Genomic DNA, 22,500 nt, shown 5'->3' on the forward strand with positions numbered 1-22,500 from the left:
CTTCGACCTTCAACGATAACTGTCGTTTGAATGTTCCTAGGAGTGAATGTGATGATGACGATGATGATGATGATGATGACGATGATGTGATGATGATGATGATGGGATGATGATGAGATGATGATGGTGAAGGTGAGGATTTTTTTAAATTTTATGTAATAAAACCTGCCAGCGTCAATTAATTATTCAATTTACTTATCATGACATCATACACTCAGACATCGATCATTCATTCATTTATTTTTTCATTCATTTATTTTTCATTCCTTCACGCATCCGTCCATCCATCTATGAACCTTCGTGCGGGTTATCAGAAGTAGTAACAAATGAACTCTGCCTCTTCAAAAGGTCAGGAGGTCCACGAGGTCTTTTGATGGAGGTCAAACTCGTGACGTCACTCCTTTTACTGCTGGGAATTGGTTCTGAGGTGAAGATTTTTTTTGTTATTTGTATACAAATACACTACAAACGTGTTTCTAGAAAACAGCATTCAGTTTCAAAATTGATTTTACAGGTTAATTACATCATAAAAAAAAACAATCTACATTAAAAACTTATTTTAGTAATAAAAACCCTGGATCAAATTCATATCTACAGCTTACTACATTCTTGAAAAGAAGCCAACGAACCGGCGACTCGAGCCACTTGCGGATCGCACTTCCTGTCGGTCATCGAGGCAAACTTGAAGGACGGCGACCTCTTAAATTCTCCAGTGGCCATTTCGATCTGCTTCTCCTTCGCCAGCCTCAGCTCCATGCACACGTTGAATGCGTAGCCAACCGCGTAACTTACTCTTTCACCCTGGTTTATTTATTTCATGTTTATCTATTTTTTTTGTAAACTTATCCATAATTTATTCATTTAAAAAAACAACAACACAATAATAATAATAAATAATAATAATAATTATAATAATAACTGACCACGTCTTTGATGGTCAGAAAACCATGGCACATCCATTTCTTGGCCAGGCTGTCTCGACTGATGTAGGCGAATCCCTTTTCAGTGTTGCGGTCAGGCGAACAGAAAGCAACCTTCTCCACCGGCTGGTCTATAATTATTTCCTGTTTGTTTGTTTGTCTGTTTGTTTGTCTGCTTATTTGTTTGTTTGTTGTTTGTTTATTTGTTTTACCATTTCGCCATTCGACTATCTTTTGGTCATTTTTTTCAATCAATCGGTCGGTCGGTCAGTCAATCATTCGTTGAGAGATTCATTCACTGATGAATTATTTTATTCACGTATTCACTTTTTCACTCATTCATTCACACACTCATTCATTCATTTACTCATTCACTCATCCAATCAATCAATCAATCAATTCAACAAACACTTAAAAACTAACGGATGTAGCCTCATCGATGCCCTTCAAAAATTCCCCCTTGACCTGCAAGATGACCATTTTAGGAGCTTGACCTTGACATTGCTGATATTATTATTATTATTATTAATTATAATTAATATAATTGTTATTATTATTATTATTATCGCCATCATCATCGAGACTAACTTGCATCAACTTCTTCATAGCCTCTTCGCAGACTTGGATGCCTTTGGAGTCGTTTACTTCAGTGCAACCGAGGTACTACAATGAAAGTAAAAATAATAATATCATAAATACATACAAACACACATACACACAAACACACATACACACACATACATACATACATACAATGCACGACTAGCCAAGGCTGGACTGATTATTCTACATTTAATGTACACAACACATAAGATCGTTTAAGATGTTTATGCATGTGTTGTATATGTGTGTACGTGTCGGTGTATATGAATTAGCTGTACACCCAAGGGTATTGTACGCCTAAAACAAATGTACACATACATATGTTTGTGGCATTTGTATCGCGAAATAGAAATTTATCGATAAAATTTTGAGACCATAACAACAGCAACAAAAACAACAACAATCACAACGGTATCGAAGTCAATGACGTCAGCAACAACAACAGCAGCAGCAGCAACAACAATAATATCTACAACAGCAAAAGAGTTGTCTCCAATCTCTTACAACTCAACACGTGCTAATGAGTTTTGCCCGAATGAAATTTTTTTTCGCCTGCGTTTCTATGGTATTGGCTTCATGATTAAAAGATGGAAAGAAATAAGAATAAGGCATCTAGATATATTACCTTTACTACTACTACTTCTGCTGCTGCTACTACTACTACTACTGCTACTGCTACTGTTACTACTACTACTACTAGAGAGAGAGCGCTTCTGAAGTAAACTCATAAGAAGCGCCATACAAATTCTACAATACAATACAATACTACTATATATATAAGATTACACAATAAAATGTACTAACTTGTAGTAGAAATTGGCAAGTGCCATTTCTAACTCTCAGCTCGTCCTCTTGCCAATCATCTTCATTCTCCTTGTCCTCTTCCTCATCACTGTTACCTCTCTTTTTACGAAGACTGAATGTTTTTTTTAATTTGTTCATTTAGTAGTAGAAGCGGTTGTTAGTAGTTGTGGTGTGGTGTGGCTCTCGTTGGAGGCGTGTGGCTCTTGTGGCTGACGTTTTTGTTGATGTCTCGACTAATGCTGCTTGTGAACTTGTTAAATAGACATTCTTAGGATGGCCAATGGGCGTTTGTTAGTTTTTATTCAATTAAAGAGGTTGATTTCATGGTTCTGAAGTTAATCGAGGTTGATGTGGCTGTGGTTGTTGTGGTCGTTGTGGTTGTGGTTGCTGTGGTCGTTGTGGTTGTTGTTGTAAAAAGTACCCAGTCTGGAAATAAATTTAAATAAACAACGAACTATAATAACAATAAATAAGTCCAATTGAAACCGCTATTTAAATTTTCAAGGTAAAAAAAATTGAAACATTTTCCTCTTTCCAAAATGTTACCACACCGCCACCACCACCACCACTGTCGCTCGTCAACATCGTCCTCATAAGCATAACCTTGTTTGTGTCAAAATTTCCGTACAAATACATGGATACTTGGAGAAAATGTTGAGACTGGAGGCGACATGTACATAAGTATTTATGCCGGTATGTATGTATGCATGTATGTATGTATGTATGTATGTATGTATGTATGTATGTATGTATGTATGTGTGTGTGTGTGTGTGTGTGTGTGTGTGTGTGTGTGTGTGTATGTATGTATGTATGTATGTATGTATGTATGTATGTATGTATGTATGTATGTATGTATGTATGTTTGTTTGTTTGTATATATGTATGTATGTTTTTGTATGTATATTTGTATACACGAATGTATGTATTCACCACAGCCTTCCAATAGTAAGAGCGATCGTTATTCGTATGCAATTGCATACGTATGTAGGTTTGCGTTAACGTAGTATATGTGCATGTTGTGTGTGTGTGCTGCATTGTAATCATCGTTCTCATCGTCTTCATCATCCTCATAATCCTCATCATTATCCTTTAAAAATAGCATCACGGTGATATAGAGCAGCTCCTAAAACGCTGTTACATCCCAGTGTATACATACAACAACATACATACATACACAAAAACACACACACACACGCATACATACATACCATGTATGCATTCATTGATATTTTTAAGAGATCTGTTTTGTATCAAATAATATTTCTGTCGTTATTTATGAGTTTATTTTAAATGATTGATTTTTTGTATTTTGCAGTTTAAATTACAATTTGTTATACTTTTATTATTATTATTTCATCAAATATTCATCGAAATTTGTAATAAAATTACCAGAATCAACAGAATAATACATGTTAAAAAAGGAACAATTTTTTTCACATAAATTCACTTTTAGTTTTCTTTGAATTGTCAAAAGCAAATTTTCAACTATAGTCACATGAACCTTAACATCTTATCACAATGTTTAAAAGTCTAATCTTTCTATTTCTGCGACGTTTTTCCTTTAATAATTCTTCCTCTAGTCGCAAATAAAGTTGTATTTGTTAAATTTATTTATGAAAATTCGTAAGTTCACTTCACTTTTTTGCAAGAGACTGTTTGCTGTTTATTACAATGTAATAATTACATTTAAAATTACAATTACATTTCATTGCAATTATTTATTAATTATTTTTTATTTCAGTTTAGTTAGGTTTGGGTTAGTAGCTAATTTTTGTTACAAATTTTTGTCCACTCTAGCCACTTAGGAAGAAGAAACAAATGGATGTAAATTCACTAGAAGTAAATGTCACAACACTAATAAACTGGCAAGATGCATTGCAAATACAAACTTCCACTCGACCTTCCGCTTCTGCCATCGACTTGCCAGAAAACTTACTCAGAAACGGACATTATGACAAGTCACCGTTCCCGTTAGATGAAAAAATTAACCAAAAAATAGCATTCTGGGTTGGTAATGTTTGGCTGCTGAACGCCGACGCAATTGTCTGCTGCAACAATGAAAATTTCACTTCAAAAACAGATTTAATCACAAAACACACACTTATAAGAGCTGGTAAAGATTTAATAGTGGAATTACGACAAACTGTGAGATACTGCAGAACAGGTGAGGCCAAATTAACGTCTGGTTACTTGTTGCCTGCATCTCACATCATCCACACAGTCAGTCCAAAGTATAGTCACAAATACACAACTGCTGCTGAGACGTCGCTTCACAATGCATACAAAAATGTTCTGGTTCTTGCACGAGACAATAACATTCGGACATTGGGGCTGAGGTGCATTCATTCATCTGTCTGCAGGTACCCACCATTCCTCGGGGCAAATGTTGCCCTTCGAACTATTCGTCGATTTTTAGAGAAGTGGGGAGACAAGTTCGACAAGATCGTGTTGGCAGTTTCAAACCACAACAAAGAGGCTTACAGTGCTTTGCTTCCTCTATATTTTCCAAGAAACAATCAAGAAGAACTGGCTGCAAAGTATCAACTGCCACAAAATGTTGGCGACGTAGATGGACAACTTTTTTTGGAAGAACGACAGATTCGAATCTCAGCCAATCCCATCTGCACAAATTTAGTGAGGAATATAAATGAAGCAGAGCTGTACAGCGATGAAGAGGACAGGAGCAGTCAGGACAGATCGAGTGGTGGCTTCATAAGACAGCAGGTGCATTTGCATTGATTGCATATTTCACTTTTATTTGCTCTTATCTACCAAATTTTTTTTTTGTTTAATTTCAGTTCAGAGGCATAAATGAATCATTCATGAAAGCCAAAGAAAATGTTGACAAGGAAAGATTGAAGAGACTACAGACAGGTGGAAATCAGATGATCTTAAATAAGCAGCCAATCAGGAAAGAATTCTACAAACGTCTGCTAATCAGAGCAAAGAAAGAGGATTTCACTGATTTTATTAGAAGAAGGTGGTGTTTTTATCTAATTGTTCCTAATTCAATCATTTCATTTTATTTGGACATTTGCAAGTTATCCTTATTAAGCTACTATGAAAAAATTACCTACCAATCGACCCAAATTAGGTTCATATATCAGTCAGGAGTCGATAGGGAGGGAAGAGCGGTTGTTGTTTTCCTCGTCCAGAGGTGGAGAGCCTTGATTGAGGATCAACTGATGGGGCGTCATCACACACGTCGCCGACATAGCTTCGTCTACCAGAGCATGCCTAATCTTAATGATAATCCTAATCTCTCAATCGGTTGGCGAATTTTGATTCTTTGGTATTATTGCTTCATTGTAAACACTTTTCAATTTTCGTCACAGCTTCCTTGACGTCGTCACTACCTCCTGAAATTAGTGAGCTGCATCGATTATTTTTCATCAGTCAGTTGGACCCCATAGTCGATCGGCCGTACGTCTTCATCTACGTCCATTCGCTGTCCAACAAGGACGATCTATTACCTTCTAACAAGTGCATGCAGGCCTTGCTGGGCATGTTGCATCCAAAGTTAGTTGCTATTACTAATTAGTGTTTCAGTGTACATTTTTATACGTTGCGTGTTTGTATAATTATTTCATTCTCCTCTTTCAGTATTTTGCATTCATTTTGATGAATAGCAAATTTTGCACCGACCTAACTACTCCATGCAGGTACGTGACAAACCTGAATGCCTTCTACATCCTACATAGCACGCTCATCAACAAGATTAAAAGTTTCTTCAAATTTCCGTCGGAGCTCTACGATAGGACGACGTTCGTGAAGGGGGTGGAGCATTTGTATTCACTGGTCAGTCCCGACCAATTAGAACTGCCTGGGTTTGTCCTTGCACATGATCTGGACCTTTACGGAGTTAGATATTACGAACCAGACTCTAGAAACTTCCTGAGGATTTGAAATATATCCAGAAGACAAGTCAAAAAAATTGAAATTTTGAATGGATTAAAAGACTAAGTGCCTATTTACTATCATTATAAACATCACTTACTACTATTATTACTACTACTACTGTTGTCGCTCTACTGCCACTACAATTATTATTACCACAGCTGCCACCGCTGCTAATACTTTAATGTTTTACTGTTACCAAAGTAGTAACTTTATAAAAAAAAATCTATTACTACTGTATATCTCTTTAATTATGTTAACATTTAAAAAGAAATCTCTCCCGAATTGAATTTCAATGTCTTAAAACGTATTACATTATATATTTTGCTTAGTTTTGAAGAATTTTTTTTAATGTGTTTCTGTGTTTTTCAATTAGTTTTTCCATTTTTCTCCGACACAAACATTGTTTTGCAATGGCATTTTTTAAATTAATGTTTGGATGCATCTCTAGTTTTGTTGAATTCTTGTTTCTACTACAATTAATTTATTGTCTTGTGTGTACATAATCATTATTTTGTGACTAAAGAACAGTTAAATATCTATGAACAGTTCGTCTCTCTCACTATTACATAGTCTTTTGTTGCAATTTCGTGAATAAACTCAACGTTTTTTGAATTTTTTCAACATAATAATGACAACGAAATGAAAATAAATTATAAATTAATTTAATGTAAAATTTATGACGTAGTCGAATTACTAAAAATAAAACATTACTTATGGGCGTGATGGCTCAATGGTTAAAGGCGCCTGGTCTTGCTATTGCAGTGACTGGGTTCGAATACAAAGAGATTCCCGCCTATCATATGCAATGTGTGTGATGCGTGGTTTGCACGCGTATTCATAAACGCTGTGTGTGTTTGTCGTTGAAACCTCTGAAGCAAACGCAAAAGAGAGAGAAAAACCTTTAACCTTTTATGATGATACATATTTTAATTCATAACTCCTCCCAATCTTTATTCAAAGAATTCCTTTTATTTACAAGAAGATTTGAGAGAAAAAAATTACGATAACATAGATATAGAAACCGGAAAGTTTCAACATCTATGCTCAATAATGAATGACGTCACAGTCTGCAATAATAATCATGAAAAACTTCGAAACAAAGAAACGACAATGAAGAAAAGTACAATGAAATAAAATCCACAATGATGTAAACTTTTATTGACCGAAAAAGGTAAACTAGTGATGAATTAGTAATCCGGCAGAGCAGTCTCATGCCACGTGATAAAATACTGACCAATCACGATTCGGCCGTCGTATATATATATATATATATATATATATATTACATATATACATACATATATATACAAATATATAAACGAATAATTTCTTTATACTGTCAATGCATTTTGAATTAATTTGATCGTGTATGTAAGTACAATGACGATAAAAGCATTTTTGTTGCAATGACTAAAGACCGAGAGTATGTAACTAATGAGAGTAATAATAAATAAATAAATAAATTATAATAAATAATAATAAATTAATAATGATGATGACGACGATGTTGATTGTAGGATTGTTATGCTTATTGCAAACGTTTGAGTCGTAGCACACACTGGTGGTAGTAGTAGCAGCAGAGCAGGGAGACAGTACAACAATAATACTAGTGTAGTAGTGACGGTGATAATGATGGCTGGAAAAAAAATGGCACACCTCCAATGAAAATAATTAATAATGATTTACAACAGTAAAAATTATAAAAGTGAAAATAATAATAATACAGATAATAATAAAATATAATTAAATTTAATTTCCTTCTTCACCAAATAGAGACAGTTGCCAGAGGAAAAATTTCTACATGCAACAACCAATAAGAAACAGAGACATACTAATCCAAATATAATCTTCGCCATGTATTGACTCTGAAAACACACACACACACAAATAGACACACACACACAAATAGACACACACACACAAATAGACACACACACACAAATAGACACACACACACACAAATAGACACACACACACAAAGACACACACACACAAACATACAAAATTAGTCTATAGTAGCGTAATAATATTGCATTATATACATACATAATAAACTTGTCACACACACACACACACACACACACACACACACATATATATATATATGCTGGTAAAAGACCATAATTAATGCAATAATTTATTAAATCTACCGAATTTCTAGCGTTGGATATATTTTTTATTACATTTATAACTATTAAAGTTAGAATAATATACAGTTTCCCAATTCATTCTCGAGTGCATAGGGCCTGCTTCGATTCTTAGATCATCTTCAGCACTTGCCGCAGTTTGCAATGAATGCAAATCACAGGAACAGAGGCCTAGGTCATACAAATCCCCTATATGAACTGCAACAAGTGCCGGGTTGTACAAATTCACTATACATACTTTAATAAAATAAATAAGAATTTGAATTAGAATTTGGTTAGAAATATTGAGAAATGTAATGAAAAACTACCCAACGCTAGAATGTCGGTAGATTTCGTAAATTACTGCATATATATATATATACAAAACTGAACTGTTAAAAAAGTATTTTTATTTATTTAACTCAACACGATACTATATATATATATATATACACACACAAATATATATGATTATTATTATACTTATACATATTCCAAGCCCAAGTGTGAATGAGAAGTACATATCTAAAGATCGCAGCAACGCATACTAGCAGCTTCATTATTATGGATGTAATGTAACTTGACTATAAAAGTCAAAAAATAAATATGAGAATAATAAAAATATTAATTATTACCGTAATTATTTGTAATATTATTATTATTTGTAATAATAATATTATTATTTGTAATATTATAATTATTTATATTATTATTACTATAATTACGAAACGATGCGACCGGATGACAACCTGAGTTAAGATTATTTTCCAAGTCAAGACCGTAAACCAGCATACATAAAATAAAATGAAGAGAGCATTAATAATTATAATATAATACTAGAGAGAGAAAGGAGAGAGAGAGAGAGAAAGAGAGTGACAGGAGAGAGAGAGAGAGAGAGAGAGAGAGAGAGAGAGAGAGAGATAACCATAAAGTGTATGCATAAAACATAATAATATGAAACGCACTTACAAACAACAACGTTGCCAGTGAAACATAGGAAACGACTAATTATAACATAACTAATGAGTGAATGAATAGTCCAAACACGCACGCACGCACAAACACACGCACACACACACACACAAACACACGTACACACACATATTTATATATATTGATTATAAGTTAGCAATTCATCTATTTACAAGTGTTCGCTATTAAAACGACATTTTCATGTTAACATTAATTTCAATTTTGTCTCTGTACATTAATAATAACGTATAAACGAATAGATAATAATAATAATAATTAGTGATAATAAAAAACATTAATTATTATAAATTAAAATAACAAAAAAGAGAGTACAGTATTGTGTTGATCAGCATGTCACTTCCTACAAAACCGATCAATCAATCAATCAATCAATCAATCAATCAATCAATCAATCAATCAATCAATCAATCAATCAATCAATCAATCAATCAATCAATCAATCAATCAATCAATCAATCAATCAATCAACCAATCAACGAACGAACGAACGAATGAAAGAAACGGCAACACACAAAAAGAATTAGTATGGCCTTGAAGGGTCGCCTGCATCGGCCCCGAACCCCCCACTGATACTACTACTACTAGTACTGCTGCTGACACTAGCGCTGCTGCTACTGCTACTACTGGCGCTTCCGGCAAGTGACGCCATAACTATGCCGCTACCTCGTCCGCCCAGACCGCTGTCGACGCCATTGCAGGCGATGTCCTCATTCTCCATGGCGCACTCAAGAGTCGGCGAATCAGCGCGAGATTTCGGACCCCAGATTCTGACGGTGTTGTCGTCTGAGGCGCTCGCCAGCATTGAGGGTATCTGTGGGTTCCAGTGGACGCAGTTGACCGTGCCGTTGTGGCCCTCCAAGGTCGTCAGGGGCAGTTCGTTGTTCACGTGCCATATGTAGATCTTCTGGTCTGTCGTTGGTTGGTTGGTTCATTTTTTTTAATTTTGCTCCGTTTGTTTAGTGATGTAGTGAGCAATAAAATTGGTAATGGTACTGAGAACAATAAAAAAAAATGATTACAACTCTAATAATAGCGAAAGAAGTATAAGAGGTGGCCAGCACCTTCGCTTCCGCTCGCAATGAAGTCTTCATTGAGGCCACCGAATGTCGAATGGACAGTGAAGAAGCCCTGCGTTGGTCCCCTGTACCTCCTGCAAGATGACGTCATCGTCAGCCTCATCATCATCCTCATCATCATCATCATCAACAACAACAACAGCCATCCATCTCTATCTTAATCATCATGATAGACAGATAAAAAGTTAATAGTAAAATACTGGCTAGCCAAACGTCAGACTAGACAAAATATTTATAGGTAGTAGTAAGCGAAGTTATGTATAAAAGTGGAGGACCTAATTAGAGTCTTACAGCCCATGTCCCACATATTTATGCCCTGATTGGCCACATTCAAGATGATTCTGTCTGCCTTCGAACTCAGGGTGAATGATATTATAGAGCCATCCTCTTGAAAACTGCAGAGGAGATGAAATATTTGTTTAACATCACTTCAAAAGGTGGAGTGAATAAAAAATTATAAATATAAGCAAATATAATGAAAGAATGCAGCAGTCTACCGGACACACTTTCATACGTCAATTTCAGAACATGAACTACATGATAGATATCAAAGAGCCTAGAAGCGCTAACAGATTATTATCAATATGATCCTCAAAATTGTAGCTCCGAATTCGGTTGTGGGTGTCTGCAGCGATGACAGTCTGGTTGTCTGGTAGGCAGGCTAGGTGTTGCACTCTTATGAAGTCCCACATGGAGTTTAAGTGGCCGTCTGTGTTCTGTTTGTTTGTCGTGTTTGTCGGTTGAATGTGTTTGTCGTGTTTGTCGGTTGAATGTGCTCTGAGTCGTTCAAATGCGTTGTTTGATGTATCGTTTTGTTGCCATCATCATCATCATCATCACCATCAACTAACACAAGAGTAGAAGTGGCCCTTCAGCCCCCCGCAGACGACCTTGGTACCGTCGGCGTACCAGCTGGCAGTGGTCAGCAAGTCTTCCGACGACTGATTCAATTTTGATTTCAACTCACCTGTCTGAATGGATGAGCAATTTAAGAATTGAGGGAGAGAGAAAGAGAGAGAGAGAGAGAGAGAAATAGTGAGAAAGGAAGAGAGAGAAGTGGAAAAAAAGTAAGAAAGAGAATTTATAAAATGGGAACGAATGACCGACTGAACAATTGTGAAAGAGAAAAAATGGCGGAAATAAAAAAAAAACTGACCATGACATTCCATATAGAGAGGTCGCAGCCATCTTCCGAGCCACAGACAGCCAGGTGGGTGGAGTCAGGGCTCCAAGCTAAATACGTTACCCCATTCATTGGACCATTCAATGTTTTCTTTAATGTAAGGCGGAAAGTTTTCTAGAAACGACGACGACGATGATGATGATAGTGACGATGAAGACGAGAAATAAAGTGATGATGAGGAAGAAGATGATGAAACATACAACCGATCAATCCAACAAAATATCAAAAAATTTAACAATTAAATTCCCCAAACAATCAATCAATCAATCAATCAACCAATCAATCAATCAACCAATCAGCCAACTAACCTCATCGACGTCATAGATGATGAAATGTGAGTCCTTCAAACCGGTTGCCAGCATTTTCCCATTAGGGGAAAATTTACAGAACAAAACCTCGTCAGTGCCATCAGCCAAGATTTGCGTCGTGCAAGTTGGAAAGTCATCTCTATACACGTGTGTGTGTGTGTGTGTTAGTGTGTGTGTGTATGTGTTAGTGTGTGTACGTGCGTGTACGTACGTGAGAGAGAGTGCGTGTGTGTGATGTTGACTTACACACATACCAAAAACCAAAAAATTTGTAGTGATGGTAGGCAATTTAAAACGACAACAACAACAACAACAACGACGACGACAATTATAGTAGTGATGATAATAATAATAACAACAATTAGGAATGGGATGGATTTATAAACAACTACAACAAAAATTATAATGAGAATGAGGATGAAGAAGAAGAAGAAGGAGATGAGGAGGAGAAGGAAGAGGAGGAAGAATACAAACCTGGAGCACATGTGGTCAGTTAGGAGGGACAGACTGTGGAGTGGATCAGACATTTGTGTGTTGTGATACTGGCATTTGGACACCTAGCATCATCATCATCATCACCATCATCATTACTACAATCATCATCATTATTACTATCATTATCATCATCATCACCATCATCATTACTACAATCATCATCATTATTACTATCGTCGTCGTCGTCATCACAATCGTAAATGGCAACCGACCTGATATTCAAGTGATTGACTCAGTAGTGTCAACAATCTCTGAGGCGGAACCATGATTGATGAAGGAAGGAAGGCTGGATGGACGAACAAATGAATGAATGAATGAACGAACAAATGACTGAATGAACGAACAAATGAATGAATGAACGAATGAATGAATGAACGAACAAACTATTACACAGCGAATCTTATAGCGAAGATTCGACCTATTAAAATATATCAATAAACTACAAATACATTCCCAGGCACACAGATTCACACACACACATATAAATACACACCTATAAGTACACATACATACACAAACACACACACGCAAACACACACATACACACGTATGCATACAAACATTAAAACATACAAACCTTGCAACGAGTCGAGTAGGGTGGACCTTGACAGAGATCCCTTACCGGGCCACTTCGACATACGACGGAGATCATCTGAAGAACTGCACATCAGATATCTAGCAATTTACAGTTTGTGTGTGTGTGTGTATATTGTTATGAATAAATGAATGAATGAATAAATGAATGAATAAATGAATGAACGATTGAACGAATGAATGAATGAATGAATGGTGAACATACGAGCTTAGCTTGTGAACATAGTCAGTCTTGAATTTGAGCGGAGTCACCTGTGTTCTCAGGATGTCAAGAGCATTGTGAAGGTCACCTACGACGTCATCATCATCGTTATCAACATCATCATCATCATCATCATTTTCATCATCAGCAGCAACAACAACATAGCCCTCATTAACATCATCAAAGACAGACAGTAGCAGCGTCACCTACGACAACATCTTCTTCATCACCACCACCATCATCATCATCATCATCGCCATCATCGTAAAGAAACAACACATCGTCATCTTCATCACCGTCAACAACAACTCAACAACAGCATCATCATCATCATCAAAACACAGACAACAACGTAATCATCTCACTCAATGATGATGATGATGCTTATAAAAATAATAATGATGACGATGATAATGATGATGTTAATGACGACGATGATGATAATGATGATCATCACCTGACTCCAACACCTCCATATACTTCTGTTCAAACAGGAGAAATTTCATTTTCTGTTAACATAAAATGATTGATTGATTGATTGATTGATTGAGGCCATTATAAAAAGAAGAATGATTGAGTGGACAAAGAAATGAACAAAAAAATTAACAAAGGAATGAATGCATAATTAAATGAAATGAAACCACAGGTGAAATGAGAAGAATGTTTAAGAGATGATGAATAAATGGTTGACTGATTGATTGAATGAATTTATGAATGAAGAAATGAGTGAACAAACGAACGAACGAACGCACGAATGAATGAATGAACGAACGAAAAAATGAACGAATGAAAACATCAACAGCATAAACAAACAAACAAACAAGCAAACATACTGTAAGATCTAAGGACGAGATGTTGTAGACCAGTTGTAAATTATCCAAATCTGCTTCAGCCTAAGAAATTAAAATAAAATAACAACAATAATAAATAATAATAATAATATTAATAAATATTATAACAATCATATAATACAAGGGACGACATCATCCAAACACCAACATGAACATTCTTAACTTAGATGCACTTAAATAATAAGAATACTATTAAAATGATATAAATAAAACAGCTATAATTATTAATAATTATAGTCATAATAATAATAATATTATTATTATTATATCCTTACCAAATCCCACATTCCCTCCAGAACATGTGTCCTTAATTTGGATGCATTTGGATCTTCCAGTATACAACTGGACTCACAAGCTAGCTGGTTGAATGTATGGCTGTGAGGAAGAATATTATGTCGAATTATGAATAACAATTATAGTAATAATTACTACTAATTATAATATTTTAAAGTAATAATAATAATAAATAGTGAACTGACACTGATTTTTGTTATGTTTCTTATTTTACTAGTTTTTTGAAATCTCAAATTACAAGTCTAGATAACTGAGAAGTGAGTTTATTTTATTAAGGGAAAGGAGATAAAGATATGTGCGTGTATGTATGTGTGTTTGTTTGCATGCGTGCGTGTGTGTGTGTGTGTGTGCATGCCAAAATTGACTTCCAAACAGTCTTGCATAAATATAAGCAGTCTAACCAAAAATATTGTTTCAATAAAAATTGTATCTTAAATGAGTATCATTTATGTTTAAACACATTTATGTAATGTATACTACTATAATGTATAATTAACCAACTACTATACTGTATGCATACATGTATGTATGTAAGTGTGTATGTATGGATGTATGTTTGTATGTATGTATGGATCTATGTATGTGTTCTTGCTTATATGTGTACATATAACACATGTATACATGTTTAAATTCAGGCAGGCATAAGTGTATGTCTACCTGAATCTTTGGGAATAATATTAAAATTGTTAGTAATAGAATATTTGAATAGTGATCAGACTGGTAAAAGTGATTAGTGGTCAGAAGCACTAATAACAGCTGTAGTAGTAGCTTCAGTAATAAGTAGCAGTAGCACTAGCAAGCAGTAGTAGCATTACATTTAAAAAATTATAGCAGAAATTATAAAGGATCCTAAATGGAGAATAGAAATCTGTAAAAATGAATAACACAGACGAGATGGTCGGCAATTTCTATCTTGGCTCACTGGATTTTTAAAAATCTTTTGTAATCTACACTTTTTAATTTGAATTAAAATTACAAATTAATATTCATCTTTAAAACAAATTCATAATTTTTATAAACAAATTCAAAATTATGATTATAATATATTTAAATTATATTATAAATTAACTAAACACGAACTTGAAACCCAGGTATCTCAGGTGCTGCCCGATTATTCGAATTATTTCGATATCAGTGTTTGAAAGGACTTTTTGAGGGGTAGGCTCAACATTACCATTACCATTCATATTCAAAGATGGAGACGTACTAACTGATTTACTGTTTTTGTAGCAGGCCAGTCCATACGAGTGGCCGTGGTTGGGTAATGGAGAACCGACGGCTGATTTATTTACGGCCGAATTTGTTGTGGAGAGCTGTTCTGTGGCACATTCACCCTCGTCAATCATCATTCCGTCATCCATCATGGTCGAGTGTCTTTTGCAACTCCCTCTGGCGGCTGTCATCTGATTTGAAACAAATTAATTCTCTTCTCGATACTTCAATGACTGTTTCCCGAAGACTCAGTTAGGCAACTTTAATTAACGAACGTTTGTTTTACTGATAGTTAGCTTAGCAGCTGAAATTAATTATAAAATGGATGGAGAGCGAATTCAGTTTACGCACGAATTTAACTGCTTACGACGTTTTAAAAATAAATTTTTCACCTGGAAAATGTTCATGAACGAGTGTCAAAAATATTAAATGTAATTTCGTCCGGAGAATTAAAGTTAAAAATTGAAAATTTGACAGAAAATCGCATCACCCATTGTTGTTTGAGGTATATTTTCACGTTATGATAGATAAACCAACACTGGTTCTCAGTTAGCTAGCGGCCTTGACTTTTAAATTTTCAGTACTAATTACCTCAGAATTTAATCAAATAAATAACTAATTTAATCAAAAGCACTTTTAAATTACTTATTTTATTATTAATAATAGCTGCAAAAGTATATAAAAGCGTTATTTTAACATTCTAAATGGCTTTTTTAGCTAAATAGTTAAATAAGGCGAATCAATGATGCTCTACTTATGCTTTCAAAACTACCTAAAACACTATTTTTAAACGAATTTGAGCGTAAAAATAAATAATGACGATAATTCGGACATTAATTTAAGGAAAAAATTTACCAAATTAAGTAAATTAGTGACAGATTATGTCAATAATTTCTTGAACAACGGCACAGCTGATTTCATTTAATCTATTAATAGCATATACTCCATTGTTAGGGATGGACTGTTGGCAATACGAAAAATTTTTCCACAAAAATCACATTTGAAGCGAATATTTTCAAAAAATTCGATAATTTCGCTTATAAACATATTTTTTAATTCCTAATATACACTATATATGTAGAATGCTGTACATTTAATTACTTACATGAGTATTAAACGAATCAATTACAAACATTAGGTTCATACTGTATTAGATTCTACTGCACACAATGGATATATCCATGTTCCATATGTAATGAAGCACCTAATATTAAACACATCCTCACAAAAGATTTTCAAACGTTTCAGAGGCAACAACAACCTCAACAACTACAATCTCAACAACTACAATCTCAACAACTACAATCTCAATAACTACAACCTCAACAACTACAACCTTAACAACTACAATCTTAACAACTACAATCTCTCATCAAAAAACTAATTCGCCCCAACTATCTACCTGCCTTAAGTCAACACACTCCATTCAAGACCGTTATATAGAGTTATATAAGGTTATATAGAGTTATAGATGGTTATATAGAGTTATATAGAGTTATATATCATTATATAAAGTTGTATTGAGTTATATAGGATTATATAGATTTAAATATAGTTACATAGGATTATATAAAGTTATATAAAATTATATAGAGTTGTATAGAGTTATATAAAGTTGTGTAGGATTATATAGAGTCATATAGGGTTATATAGAGTTATATATAGTTTTATAGAAAATAACAACCTCGTCATCCATCCTCTACTAACAACCAACCAAAACTACTACACACAACTTTCGTCAGGGCATGCACAACTACCGAGTAGCCACTCAATCAACATTCCAGGCTAAGACCTTCATCCCAGGACACCTCAAATAAATCAGCACTAATGAAACCTTATATCATTTACTCTATTTCGTTATCCTTCCTCCTATCGGTCACTTTACTAACCTACAAAATCATAAACTAGTATATTAATAAATTATTTTATTTATCTGTCTTTTAAACCATTAATTTTATATTTTATGCTTTAAATATTTTATATATTTTATGTATTTTAAACATTTTTCACCGTTATTTTTTTGTTATTATATATTATATGTTATTATATATTATTTATGTTATTATATATTATTATTGCCTTGCACATAGCTTCTGGGTCTGTCAGATTTTGAGTTTTTTAAAGAATAATTAAAAAAGTTATTATGTTGATTTATTTGCAAACGTAATGTTGGTTTACTCTTCATGTTATTGATTATATAGCAGAATAAAACGCTATATAAATAGGTTTTTTTATCTTAATTATATTGTATACAAACAGATAAACATTGTTTCAAGCTTTCTGCATAAAAGTTTCAATTATTCTTCGTCTATTAAAGTTCAAAAGTCATTTATTATAAATAAAATTAACGATCACAATGCCACAGTGTAACAATATTAATAATAGCAATAACAAAAATAACAATAAATATAATAATAACAAATATAAATGGTAATAATAATTGAATATTATCACATTGTATAATATAATCTAAAATGTTGTGGAGCGACTTACAATTGGATCGTTGGTTAGTAATATTTTACATACATACATACATACATACATACATACATACATACATACATACATACATACATACATACATACATACATACATACATACATACATACATACATACATACATACATACATACATACATACATACATACATACATACATACATACATACATACATACATACATACATACATACATACATACATACAAAGCACGCGCAAACTACAGACACCTACATGGAGCGTTGGTTACCTTTCCTACTCGAGAATCTTTAAATCGATAATGCTATGAACGAGGGGACGAATGAATGAACAAAAGAACGAATGAATGAACGAACGAACGAATGAATGAATGAACGAACGAACGAATGAATGAACGAACGAACGGATGAATGAATGAATTCATCATCATAATCGTCGCCATCTTCTCATAATTAACAATCATCATGAATAATACCGATGATCACATCTGTTATAACGTTTGCCTCTTGCAATCAATTTTTTGATCTTGCTATAGTTGTTGTGGTTGATGTTTTTTGTTTTTGTTGTTGCTGCTGTTGCTTTTGTTGGTGCTGTTATTGCTATTGTTATTGTTGATGTTATTGTTGTTGTTGCTGTTGTTGTTATTGCTATTGTTGTTGTTGATGTTATAGTTGTTGTTGTAGTGTTGCATCGTTATTGATGGCGTTTATCTTATGAGTATCTTGCAATTTATGTGCATAGCGAAATTTTTTTTTTTTAAATTCGCAAAAAAAGTGTGTCAAGTTTCACGCACAAAAACCTACACGAACGCACACACAATAGCACGCACGCACACACAGAGACACAGACAGACAAACAGAAAGACACGCACGCACACAGACACACGTGCATACATACATACATACATACATACACTCAGAACCAGCAACAAACGATACGACGAGCCGACGACATCCAAGCTTTTTCATTATGTTACCTTTCAAGCACCACGACTCTCCTGCTTGTATGTTCGTAGGTGTGTTTGTATGTTTGTATACTTGTGTGTAGGTCTGTTGTGTGTGTTTGTTTGTATGTATGCTTAATGGTATTAATATAATTATATGTTTGTATGCATGTTTGTATACTCCTTGTATGTTTTTTCGCTTTTGTTTGTGCATCCTGGTGTATATATAAAGATTTTTGCGTAGACCTGACTTCCGTGCGTGCGTGCGTATGTACGCAAACAAATGTGTGCACTGCGTAACTTGTGCATTTGTTGGCACCGTTCACAATTAATGAATTTGTATGTCGGAAACAAACAACGACACATGCAGACGACATCCAACACAACAACACAGAAAACAACAACAACACACACACACGTACACACACATCTGCACGCACAACACACACGTAAACACGCACACACAACAACGCAAACGCGCAATTCTTGCATCAACCAACCTACCTACCTACCTACCTGCCTCTGAATGAAGCGATGCAAGGCTACAAATATACAATGCTCCATACAAAATATACAATGCTTCATACAAAATATACAATGCTTCATACAAAATATACATTGCTCCATACAAAATATACAATGCTTCATACAAAATATACAATGCTTCATACAAAATATACAATGCTCCATACAAAATATACAATGCTTCATACAAAATATACAATGCTTCATACAAAATATACAATGCTTCATACAAAATATACAATGCTCCATACAAAATATACACTGCTCCATACAAATGCGGGATGCAATATACAATAATGTATATACAATATTGTATATACAATATTGTACATATTAATATTTGCCACATATCAATTTTCTCTATATGTGTTTTATGACTGTTGGTCAGAAGTTTCTATAATGTGTAAAAGTTTTATCAATCAAACAATCAATCATTCATCAAACCAACCAACCAGCCAACCAACCAACCAACCAACCAACCAACCAACCAACCAACCAACCAACCAACCAACCAACCAGCCAACTAACCAGCCAACCAAACAACCAGCCAATCAATCGGCCATTCAAGCTCAAGTTAGAGCAGACCAATCATTAATTTTAATTTAACTCTTTCCGAATACATTTTACGTCATTCTGATGTCACTTACTTACGTATACAGATACCACATGTACGTCGGTGTATAAGTATCCTTGTATCTCTCTCTTTCTCTCTCTCTCTCTCTCTTCCTCGCTTTCTCTATTTATTTTTGTATATATATATATATATATATATATACACATATACATTCTATTTTCTCTTGCCTATATATATATATATATATATATATTGTTCTTATATTATATATATATATATATGCCACGTTCTAAAATATAGGCAAATGTTTAGAGATATATAATCGATATATTCAAATCTATATATACTTACACTATATATATATATATATATATATATATATTTGTATATATATCTGTATATATAAATGTACGTATGTATCCATGTATGTATACACATATCATAGTATTTAACAAATGCATTGGAGCTTACTTTGGGATATAACATCATCCAACGGAATGATATCAATAAATTATGATACTAAAAGATACATAATAAAATACTTGAATGAATAAATAAATATATATTATTATGTTTATATATTATGATAATTATAATATAATAATATAATATTTATTAAATTATGAATAAGTTACTCGTTGAAGAACTTTCTTGGAAGGCGATTTATCTATCACTTGCATTATTTTTTAGGCTTATATTATTTAAATAAATACATAATTATTACTATCAGATAATTATAAACAAATAAATAATAAATATATATAATAATATATTGCCTTTTTTATTATATATCATATATATATATTTATTTATATATACATATATATATTTATATCTATAGAAGGTTTCATTTTAATAAAAACATCATCATAATTTTTACTCATCACTTGTGTCTGCAAAGATCATCATCATCGTCGTCGTCGTCTTCATCATCGTCGTCGTCTTCATCATCATTGTCATCATCAGCAGTTGCAATCCTATCGATTTTCCGTTTTCAAAAATTTAACGTACCTACTAAAAAAAATTGAAAGAAATTCAAAAATATTTATAAAAAGTTCAGTTATTATTATTACTATTATTATTATTATTATTACTACTATTATTGTTATTATTATCATCATCATCACATTGGTGATGATGGAAGATATGATTGGAGAATCTTTAAATCATAACAGAGCCCGCGCTCCTAATATTTATTAAAAATTGATAATATAAATAATAATTTAATAATAATAATAATAATAAAGAAGAAGAAGATTAAAGTAACATTAATAATAATAATAATTTGGCGCCATATGGACTAACGCATTTATATGCTCTTTCTAGATAGAAAAATAAACACACGAAAAACACACACTCTCACACACATACATAAATACATACATACATACATACATACAAACATACATACATACATAAATACACACATACATAAATACATACATACATACATACAAACATGCATACATAAATACATACATACATACATACACACATACATAAATACATACACACATACATAAATACATACATACATAAATACAAACATACAAACATACATACATACATACATACATAAATACATACATACAAACGTACGTACGTACGTACGTACATATATACATACATACATACATACATACATACAAAATACATTTTACGAAGGAAATTAATCATTATTGGTCAATAACATCATTGCCAAACAAAAATTTTCATCTATTTCATTTTAACCTTTTTTGTTAAATTGTTTGTTTTTAATCACTTCAATCTAACAATCTATCAATTAATCTATTAAACTTATGAGGCACTTTGTATCATTTATATAGCGCCGTCATTTTTATTTTGACAGATCATGTCTTATTGAAATTAATCCAACCAAACGATTATGTAATTGATAATCTAAAATCAATGTGAATTAGTGAACACACGTGAAGTTGAACTAACTTTTAAAAACAACAACAACATCAACAGCAAACAACAATAATAATAGATAACAGCAACGACAACAACAGTAACAACAATGGTAATAATTTTCAAATATGCATTCCAACACGAAATAAGAGAAGACGTTAAAATAATGAGATAAAAACTACAAAAACATTAACAACATTAACATCAAAGACATCAACAAAGACATCAACAAAGACATCAACAAAGACATAGACGACAGCAACAACAACAACAACAAGATGGATCCAACAACACCTCGCTTCCAACCAGAGCAAACACCGTCTTCCCCATTGTTACAGCACAACAACAACAACAAATATCACAACAACAACAACCCATTTACGTCATCATCGTCTACAGAAGCTACACAACAACTACAACAACAGCCACCAAGACCACCACCTCCAAATACAACAACAACAACAACAACACCACAACAGCAACAACAAAACGAACAACGACAACCA

At 33.4% G+C, this 22,500-nt stretch overlaps 5 protein-coding genes across 5 annotated transcripts in view; 3 read left to right on the forward strand and 2 right to left on the reverse strand.

The window, feature by feature from the left end:
- Positions 1–2,756, reverse strand: part of HELRODRAFT_110821 (hypothetical protein) — a gene marked incomplete at its 3' end in the record, with an annotated part of 3,213 nt that extends 457 nt beyond the window's left edge. Inside the window, exons 1-7 of the mRNA XM_009016528.1 lie at positions 2,328–2,756; positions 1,509–1,583; positions 1,344–1,424; positions 924–1,064; positions 630–801; positions 297–422; positions 1–36 (exon numbers count right to left, since the gene is read on the reverse strand). The exon at positions 1–36 is cut by the window's left edge and continues 102 nt beyond it. Coding sequence (XP_009014776.1) covers positions 1–36; positions 297–422; positions 630–801; positions 924–1,064; positions 1,344–1,424; positions 1,509–1,583; positions 2,328–2,465 — 769 coding nt within the window. The remainder of the gene's footprint in view (positions 37–296; positions 423–629; positions 802–923; positions 1,065–1,343; positions 1,425–1,508; positions 1,584–2,327) is intronic.
- A 1,074-nt stretch (positions 2,757–3,830) lies between these two features.
- HELRODRAFT_185472 (hypothetical protein) lies at positions 3,831–6,901 on the forward strand. The gene is made up of 6 exons (XM_009016529.1): positions 3,831–4,000; positions 4,126–5,052; positions 5,127–5,308; positions 5,423–5,598; positions 5,664–5,847; positions 5,991–6,901. Exons 2-6 carry the CDS (start codon positions 4,147–4,149, stop codon positions 6,232–6,234), a joined length of 1,692 nt encoding a protein of 563 aa, XP_009014777.1. The 5' UTR covers positions 3,831–4,000; positions 4,126–4,146; the 3' UTR covers positions 6,235–6,901.
- Positions 6,902–9,867: 2,966 nt separating this feature from the next.
- HELRODRAFT_76512 (hypothetical protein) lies at positions 9,868–15,537 on the reverse strand (the record flags this gene model as incomplete). Its single annotated transcript, XM_009016530.1, has 15 exons — positions 9,868–10,256; positions 10,409–10,497; positions 10,699–10,818; positions 10,994–11,139; positions 11,275–11,394; positions 11,580–11,720; positions 11,915–12,053; positions 12,389–12,471; positions 12,622–12,695; positions 12,987–13,084; positions 13,209–13,293; positions 13,663–13,714; positions 14,039–14,098; positions 14,332–14,431; positions 15,431–15,537. 15 exons carry the CDS (start codon positions 15,535–15,537, stop codon positions 9,868–9,870), a joined length of 1,803 nt encoding a protein of 600 aa, XP_009014778.1.
- A 3,062-nt stretch (positions 15,538–18,599) lies between these two features.
- On the forward strand, positions 18,600–19,782 carry HELRODRAFT_151951 (hypothetical protein; the record flags this gene model as incomplete). The annotated part of the gene is made up of 2 exons (XM_009016531.1): positions 18,600–18,651; positions 19,526–19,782. Coding segments are annotated over 2 exons (309 nt in total), but the record flags the coding sequence as incomplete, so codon positions are not given.
- Positions 19,783–22,272: 2,490 nt separating this feature from the next.
- The window catches only part of HELRODRAFT_170736 (hypothetical protein), a gene marked incomplete at both ends in the record, with an annotated part of 5,686 nt that continues 5,458 nt past the window's right edge, over positions 22,273–22,500 (forward strand). The window contains one exon of the mRNA XM_009016532.1: positions 22,273–22,500. This exon is cut by the window's right edge and continues 305 nt beyond it. Coding sequence (XP_009014780.1) covers positions 22,273–22,500 — 228 coding nt within the window.

Source organism: Helobdella robusta (genome assembly GCF_000326865.2).
Source record: "Helobdella robusta unplaced genomic scaffold HELROscaffold_18, whole genome shotgun sequence".
Classification (NCBI taxonomy): Eukaryota; Metazoa; Annelida; class Clitellata; order Rhynchobdellida; family Glossiphoniidae; genus Helobdella; species Helobdella robusta.